We start from the raw sequence: 9,055 nt of genomic DNA, 5'->3' as shown, positions 1-9,055 counted from the left end.
TGGCCTCCTCTGTGGTCTGACCGGTGTGGAGAACCGAGATGGACCACTTTCTTCCCCCGCCTCGAACCCAGAATTCAGCCCTGAGTACGGTGCTTGCACGGCTGGCAGAAACTGCAGCGCTGTATCCCTGCGTCGCTATCTCCTCGTTTCCCAGCGCGCGCTGCAGACTCTAGCCGCGGGGCGATTTGCTGAATAAGCAGTGTTACCCAACGTGCGACAAACCTCTCGCGTTTGAGTCCCCGTAGCCGATCCTCGTGCGATGGAAATCCTTCCTCCAGGTTCCGGAGCACCCCACTATTGCTGGAAATTCCTAACAAGATAGCCTTTAGCCGTCCTGACTTGTCATACTCCCACACAGTGAAGCAGCACACGGGGGCAATGCACTCCCCTCGCCGCCATCTTCCTAACTCCACCTTTGTTCTTTATAAGTAATGAATAGCACAGTCAGACACTGAGTGGTGTCATGATCACTAAAGCTTTTGCTTCTGGCAAATTTGAATAAGTAGCAGGTGGAAAGCAGGGCTGTGGGAGATTACATGCCACTGCTTATGGTGGGGGGTGTGTAATGTTAATAAAGATGATGTGTAGGAAATGGTATTTGGCATCCTCAAAAAGGAAAATGAGAGTCTTAGAGAAGCAGTTTATCACCTCAAGAGTCTCTAAGGCAGTTTTCAAAGACTCTTTCATCTTATGAAGCCAGAAGGAAGACCCACTGAAAACCAGGCCCAGGACTTGGTTATAGAACAGCAGAGTTGCAAAAACAAAACAAACAAAAACCTGTTTCCCTGACAGGGATCCAAAGTCAAAGCCCTGCTAGGGAAAGAATAAAAATTAAAAACTCGAAACCCAAATGGGTCACTTACTACATAAGTCAAGAATCTTGAACTTCAAGTTCTCTAAACCCTCCTGGTTGGAAGAAACAACCACTTTCTCTGGACAGAAACACTCCCTTTGCCTGCACCATAGAACAGCTCCACCCGACACAGATACTTTTGCAAAATGACATTCTTCTAAAGGTGTGTTTCCCTTTAACTCCTTATTGCTTCTACAACAACCAGATTTAGGTCTCAGCAGAGCCAGGTGGAGAAATGCAAACCCTGATCTAAGACGATAGTCCAAAGGCCACAGAACTACAGGATGTGGCTAATGTACACTGTGGGAGTTGATGAGGGTGCTAGAACCAGTAGGACAGGATGTGAGACTGAGTGTGGGAACATTTGTAATACTGAGCACTCACCTGTGACCTGGAATTCAGCATTCTAAGAAGGACTTGGAGCCAGTCTAATGGTTACCTCAGACGACTTCCAGATGTTGGGCCTGCAGTAAATGAGATGGAAATGCCAGCCTGTCCTTATATTATTGAGGAAATGGGCAAAGGCTAGAAGTACAATGAATATGCCGTATAATTTAGGAGTAGGCTCACCCCGTTGACCATCTTCACATTTGGCTGGTCCATGGTACCAATGACAGCATGCCAGTTGGACCTGGTGAGCAGGAATCTTGGCAAAACACACACATTTCAGAGGGTGGAAGGTAAACATCACCAAAACTTAAGGACCTGTCCCATCGATGAAGATTTTAGAAGTCCTATAGTTAGGGGCACCCCAAGAAATTCCCTCTAAGGTGAAGAATGGGTTATATTTTCAAATTTTTACTTGTAAGAAGGGTATAATGCTTGGTGGGACAGTTTGGAGACAGCACATATGCACCTAAATATAATGGTTTGAAATATTTATTGCATGATTTGGAAGGCTGCCAATTAAGTGGGGTCTGGGGGAAGGTGGACTCGGGCAAGTTCAGGTTGCACTGCCAAACCTGTAACCCAGCAGAGTCAAAGGAGCAGGATTTGTCCACAGTGGGTAAGGATTATGTATGACATCCCTAGTAGGGCTGGATAGAAGACTCCTAGACTTCTGGAATAAGTTCAAGCCTTCCGTGGCAAGAAAAGGAAAAGAAAAAGACAAACACTCTTATGTTTGAAAGAGCTCTGGGATGCTTCAGGGCCCTGAGAGGCTCTGACTGAAAACACCACATGAGTTTTCAACCTGAAATATTCACCACGATCTATGGGGCTCTAGGATCTATCAAGTTAAAAGACAGGACAAACAAGAAACAAGAACAAGGGCAATCCAGGTGTGATGGCAGTTGTGCATTAGACACCAGGCTTGAGAAGTTCCGTTAGTTATGAACCTGTGCCAACTACTGTCTATTCCTCAACTCACCCCGTGGCTTCATGAGGGAGCCTCTTCAACCAATCAGTGGAGGGCGAGAGAAAGGACTAGGGTATGGTTCATGGATGGGTCCATGGGATATGTTGGTAATTACCAATATATTGAAAGACCTAAAGGCTAAGGGCAGGTACAGGTTTAAGCAATAACTTCAATCATTCACTTCATGAAAAAGGGGAGGTGGCTTGAAGTACAGAAGTAACAGTGACTCCTGGGCCATGACATGATGGCTGATCCGAGGGGTCTGGAAGTGAAGACTAGAAAACTGGGACAAGAAGGCTTCAAAATAGATAAGTGAGGGTACCAATGGGAATGAGAAAAATCTTTTTGTAACTTTGTACGTGGTGTTGACGTTCCCAAGAGAGAATCTGTTACAGAGCAGATCTCAACAACTAGGTGGTTGGGATAACCTGTTCTGAGGCTGTCGGCCAGTGTCTTTCAGGGATCACCACTGCTTGTGCATGAGTTCCCAAAGAGAGAGGACCCATTGTGATGAGAATGAACGCTCTGCATGGGCCCAATCGCATGAGCTTTTCAAAAAGGTTGAGTTAGCCACTGCCTCAGCTCACCATCCCATTTTCCAAAATCTAGGACCTTATCATGGAATCATTCTTTGAAGAAACCAGCCAGTCGCCTCTTGTTGCAATGGACTTCTTTCACCCTAGAAAGGAGAGTGATTTGTCTTTATCGGGACTAATACAGATTCTGCTAAGGTTTGCATTCTCTGACTTCAGCACCCCTGTCTTCACTGCTTGAGGATCACAATGCCCAATTCATCCACAAAGTAGCTACTTATACAGTGTTGCATTAAGTCAAGAGGCCCATTTTATGGCAAAAATATTACAGTAATTATTTAATCCTATTCATAATAAATTTGCATAATTACGGGATTTTATGAAATTCACATGCCTATGGGATTAGCTGGTCTCAACATGTACTCCATCACCCAGAAGCGGTCAGCCTGATTGACCAAGAGAACAGCTATGGTATCAGTTGGGAAGTGCAGTGGCTAACTGCTGTAGGTGTGGGGTGCCATCTTCCCAGCTTTTACATTTGCACTGAACTATTGGTTCCTGTATCGTCCTATGCTCCCAAAAGCTTAATGGTGCAGATGGACCCGAAAAGTGGAAATAAGATTGGCTCCTATCACCATTGAGTGACTCACTTGTTGACTATTTGCCATGTGGGACACAAGGTACCATTGAACTGCAAGCTGAGGCACTACCCCTGGCTTCTTTGACTTTCTAAGACAAGTGGATCATCAAGCAAAGAATACAGTCATGCATCTGATTTACTATGAGGAGCTAAGGTTGGTGCTACACATGGAGACAGGGAAGAGAATGTCAGAAGCAGGGGATTCCCTGGGGCATATCATTATGTTCATGTGGTCACTAGTAATTTTGAATAGGGAATTGAGACACAGGGCTGAACAAAGATAGGCAAGACAGCCTAGAATCCTTGGTAGTATAAAGGTCTGGATCATTCCACCAAACTAGAATCCAGACTGGTCAGTGAACTGACCAAGGGTGAATCCAAAATGCTTGGTAGAAGAAAGAACTGATGAGTTTTAATTACAGTCATGAGACTAGCAGTGACAAAGAGGAACTTGGCTTCCTAACCTGTATGTCCTTTTAGAGAGGATGACTGGCTAACACGTTGAAGAACTGGACTTGTGCTTCCCTTCTTGGGGTGGGGAGACTGAGGGCATCTTTCCAAAGGACAAGAGAGTTTCAATACATCTGAGTGCCTGGGGACTGGCGGTGTTGTGTTGATGCCTGCACTTCTCCAGCTTCCCTTAGCATCAACTGCAGCTTTATGAGCCCAGACCCAGCCTCTATTACCTCCTGTCCCTTCTGGTAGCTGTATTAGTTTCCCCCAAGGTCATTTTCAGCTCCCGCTTAGCCTCTCTCCTGTGGACCATACTGTGGTGCTCAGAACCCACAGTACCTGATCTATCCAAGCTTAGGTTCCCTCACCCCCGCCCGGTCATTTACGGACCCAGTTGAAGCAAGGTGGTATACAATGTGGCTGCTTCAGGTGACAGAATTTAGAAGTGCTAAGGAGTTACTGTCTCATGGGACAAACTGGTCATTGATATGCAGGATGCAGCCAGTAAATAAATTTCTCTCTATACTCTCCCAGATGGACTTTGTCCCACATGGTGGCTCTGCAGTCTGTCCAGACATCCCATGGGTCTGAGCAGGTACTTGTGCTTTCTGACAGAATCAGGGCCAACTCCATGATGCATAATTGGCATTTGGCTTCCCTCCTTCCATGCCTAACTTTTGTTAGCTTGGGAGAATTTCCTCCCCTCCAATGAAACATAGTTTGTAAACTTTTTCTTGGGGTCGGTTTTCTAGGGAACTCAACAGAAACAGTAGGCCTTTGAAAGTAGCTATTATTACTTATATACACAATGTACAAGTAATAATGACAGAATATTTTGGTGTCATTCAACAGGTCAGCTGGAGCCTGGGAAACCTTCCAGCCTTCTGCAGTTGGGATGCTCCTAACATGAGGCCTTTCTGGAATGGGTTAGAGGTTAAAATAAAAAAATGTTCTTTCCGATTATTAAAGTAATATGTGTGCATTAGAGAAAATTTGGGAAGTAAAAGATGTTATTAAATTGCCCATTATCTCATTATGTTCAATTACCACTTTTATCATCTTTTCATCTACATTTATAACACAATAGTGAAATCAAGTTGTTTATATCATTTGAAAAATTTTCACTATTGTTTTGCAACCATGTTCCATGAGGTGGAGTTAATATTTTTATATATTAGCACTTTTTATTTTAAATGTTTAAATAAACTTAAATAATTCATGTGATATGACAATGCATATATATTGCTCACTCAGCTTCTAAAAACATTGACATTTTGCCAGTTTTGTTTCACATTTCTATATCTTTCTCTCACTGATCTCCTGGATTCTGTTTCTCTCCCTTATATTTTGTAATAAACACTGTTCTGATTTTGATTCTTCAGCTTCCTGTGATTTTTATATTGCTGCATTTGAATATAAACATCATAATGTTACACTATTTTCATGGGTTTTTACATTTTTGGTTAGTGTTACATCTTATTGTTCTTGCATCCTATTGGAACTTGCTCTTTTTGCTCGATATTATGGTTATGACATTAATACATATTAATATACATATCTCTAATTCACTGAGTTTTCACTGTTGCATAAATTTCAATGATACATCATGATTTATTTATTCATTCTTCTATTGGTAAACCTTTCCCAGGTTTTCACATTTCAGAGACTGTTGCCATGAACATTTTGTGTATGTCTTCTGAAGACAGCAGTGTCTCTGCAGGACACCCCCCCCCCGCCCCAGGTGGGATTGCTGGACCTGGGAACAGATACTTTTCCAACTTTACTGGGTGTGGTCAGCGTTAGTTCCGGTTAGGGTACAAGTTTACACCCTTGCCAGTCATGCATGAGAGTTGTCCCTACCATATGTCCTTGTCCATACTCAGCGGAATTTTTAGTTATTGTTAGTCTGACCAGTGGGGATGGTAACTCGATGTAATTTTGATTTGTATCTCCCTGACCATTAGATATGTTCAGCATCTTTTCATCTGCTTCTCAGCCATTCAGGTTTTTATTTTTAGTAAATTACCTTTCCATAAATTTTATTGATTCTCACGGTGTGTCTCCTCTCTCTTTCTGATTTATAAGGGATATTTTAAAAATCACTTGTTGGCCTCAATCCCATATTAATTATTATTATTATTATTTTTTTATATTTTAGTTTTCGGTGGACACAACATCTTTATTTTTTATTTTTATGTGGTGCTGAGGATCGAACCTGGATCCCGCCCATGCGAGGCGAGTGCTCTACCGCTGAGCCACAATCCCAGCCCCCCATATTAATTATTAATGTTGGCAATTTGGTTTCTCCCTTCTCTTTTTGTCTTTTTTCTTTATTTTGTCCTTTGCAATTCATAAGTTTTTTTTTTAATTTAATGTATTTCTATGTATCAATCTCTTTGTGGTTTTTGCTTTTTTAAAAATTTTATTTAAGAAATCTTCTTTGCTCTTAGAAAAAAGATATTCTTTATTATTGTAAAAGTTTAAAGATTTTTCAATTTCTGTAGGTTTTTTTTTTTTTTGTCTTGCGTTGCCAGTGTTACCCTGGATAGTGGTACCAGTTCATATCCCTACCATGGGAGAATCATCCCTGCTCTGCGTCCTCGCTGACACTTGGCAGTGGTTTTATTTATTGTCAATCTGATGACTACGGAAGTGGTATGATGCAAGGTAGTGAGATTGCTCAGCTCCATTTCAACTGCGCAGGCCTGGCCTTCCCTTCCCACCTGGCCATCCCACCTGCGCCATGTCCTAGGCCCGGCCTTTCCCTACTGTGTCACATTTCCAGTTTACATGTCATGTAGGTTTGTGTGTGGCTCTGTGCTCTGTTGCCTTCTTCTGTTTGTCTGTCCCTAACTAACGATTATGGCTTTATAACAACCCGTGAAACACGATAAGGGAAATCCTCCCTTATTATTCCTGGCTATTCTGCTCTTTTATTCTTTGTTACAGTTTGTAGACTCAACTTGTTCAATTCCATAGAACACTCTGTAAGGATATTGACTGGGATCACATTAAGTATATAGAAAACTTTGGGAGAATTGACTTTCTATATCCTGTTGAATCTATCTGGAAGAGGCCAGGGACCCAAATAATTGTAAATGGAAGCCCAGGATAATTTTTTATTTATTTATGTCTTTTATATATCCTTAAATAAGGTGGTGATATTTTCTGAATGAAGCTTATGTGCATTTGGCTAAATATATTTCCTAAACATTTATAATTTTAACTGTCTTTTTTTCTATTATATTTCATTCACTATTATTGGGGCTCCTTCATTTTTATATGCTAATATTCTATCTGGAAACACTAATGATTTCAGCTAAAAGGGATTTTCAACCTAAATTTTTTGGTCTCTTTGTTTGTTTTCCTTAGGATGAAATGATTTTTATGCTTTTAGAATTTGGGTTTGCAAGAAAACTTTTACTGGGAGATGTTATTTTAGACTTGTTTTTCTTTCTCTTTCCTTCCTGTTTACTTAATTGATGGTCTTGTTGTTCTTCTATTCATCCCATAGGCCAAGTAAACAGTCAGATCTTTACATTGTCTGGGAAGGAAACAGGGTTAACATTGGGGCTATTGATTATCCAGTCACCAAGCCAAGGGTCAGCCTGGTTCACTTTCTAGTAGTTAAACTTTATCTTCATTCACCTGCTTCCCCAAGCCTGTTCCACTGGGGGTCCCTGTCTGTGACAGTCATCCTTTTCAGTTTTATGGCTGGAGAAAGCCTACCTCAGCCTTTGACTTCCAGCTCTGAGCCTGGCTTCCATGCCATCTTTCATGGACCACTTTCTTCCATAAGAACTGGGCTTCCATTTACAACTGTTTTGGGTCCCTGGCCTCTGGCCCCACTCACATTCTTCACTTGGTCCTTCTGTACCATTTCTGATTCTTGGAGATGTTTTCAATTTTTTATTCATCCATATCTTACTTATGTTTTTTTTTTAATCTGTGGCTCTTGTGTGTTGAGAATAGAGATGTGCTTAAATTTCAACATATAGAGCCATTCTCATTAAAAGTCTTTCCTTGTTACCTTTTAGAACATTCTTCCAGGCAGCAGGTGGTATAAATGTTCCGAGAATGGAACTGAATTTTGCATAACTCAGACTATTTAGAAATGAGATTTTTTAGCCTATGTAAAATTCATATTGGCATGGGGTTCCTTTAAGCTACAATTCCCAAAATGCTCAGTTAGTTGACATATCTAAATGTCTCTTCTGCATAGTCTCTAGTGAAACCTTAGGTTTTATATATATATATATATATATATATATTGTTGTTGTTGTTNTCATTCCCTAAGGAAGAAATTCTTGTTTCTTTCAAAAGTCAGATAAGCTTTCTTCATTATATGAACTAAAAGGATTTAAAGCTAATCACAAACCATATCAGGTACGTGGATGACTAAGCAGGTGTAATGATACATTTTTTGTTTTTTTTTACAAATGGTTTGAAAAAAATCATTTGCATATTACCCCCTTGGACTTCTTGTCATAAACCCCTGCTGCTAAGAGAGATGTGAATTTGGAGAGGTGTAAATTTGGAGAGGTGTAAATGTGAGGTCTGTTTTGTTCTAGGCCACACACTAATAGTGCTTAGAGTGAGCACCGTTACAGCAAATTGGTCCACTCTCTCTTTGTTATGAATGACTGAGTCATAACTGTATAATTGAGGCATGTGTTCTGTGTGCCACCTGTCCACTGGAGTCACTTGAAACAGGCAGCTTTAATAGGTGAATGGGCCAATGATTAGATTAGTCCAATTAGTCCCAAGAGTCCCAGATAGTCTATCCAAATGAACTGAAAAGAAAACGTTTTATGAAACATTTAATAACCATAAGTGAAGCTAACCCATCTTCTAATAAACCTAAAAAATTTTGAATTCAAGCAATGAAAACATTCTGTACCTACAAAGTGTGGTGTGCTATGCTAACGTGGGGGGAAAGAACACCAGTGTCCAGGGCAGAAGTCCTGGAGAAGGAAGCAGACCAGGCCCCGAAACAGCTGACAAGGACAACAGAAGCCCAGCAACTTGCAGCGAGGGTTCCAGCGGTGCCAGAGGAGGGAAGTGACGTTCAGGATTCTTTTCTGTTGCCTGTGCAAGGTCCCAACCCTGTTATTTGCCTGGAAACTAGGATCCGAGCTCAGTTGCCTCCAGGGGGCAGGCAGGAAAAAGTAGTGAGTTTAGTGTTCCTGACCTAGGTCAAAACGGAGTGAAGTGGGTGG

The 9,055-nt window shown here is 41.4% G+C and overlaps 1 protein-coding gene across 1 annotated transcript in view; it reads left to right on the top strand.

Annotated features, from left to right (window-relative positions):
• Nucleotides 1-4,823, top strand: part of Sfmbt2 (Scm like with four mbt domains 2) — a 218,742-nt gene extending 213,919 nt beyond the window's left edge. The window contains exon 21 of the mRNA XM_048812649.1: nucleotides 4,689-4,823. Within this exon, the coding sequence (XP_048668606.1) occupies nucleotides 4,689-4,808 (120 nt within the window). The 3' untranslated portion in view covers nucleotides 4,809-4,823. The remainder of the gene's footprint in view (nucleotides 1-4,688) is intronic.
• The last annotated feature ends 4,232 nt before the right edge of the window (nucleotides 4,824-9,055 follow it).

The sequence above is a fragment of the Marmota marmota genome, unplaced genomic scaffold, assembly GCF_001458135.2.
Source record: "Marmota marmota marmota unplaced genomic scaffold, marMar, whole genome shotgun sequence".
NCBI classification, from domain to species: Eukaryota; Metazoa; Chordata; class Mammalia; order Rodentia; family Sciuridae; genus Marmota; species Marmota marmota.
Note: the sequence above shows the minus strand (reverse complement) of the source record. Positions and strands in the feature narration are given on the sequence as shown.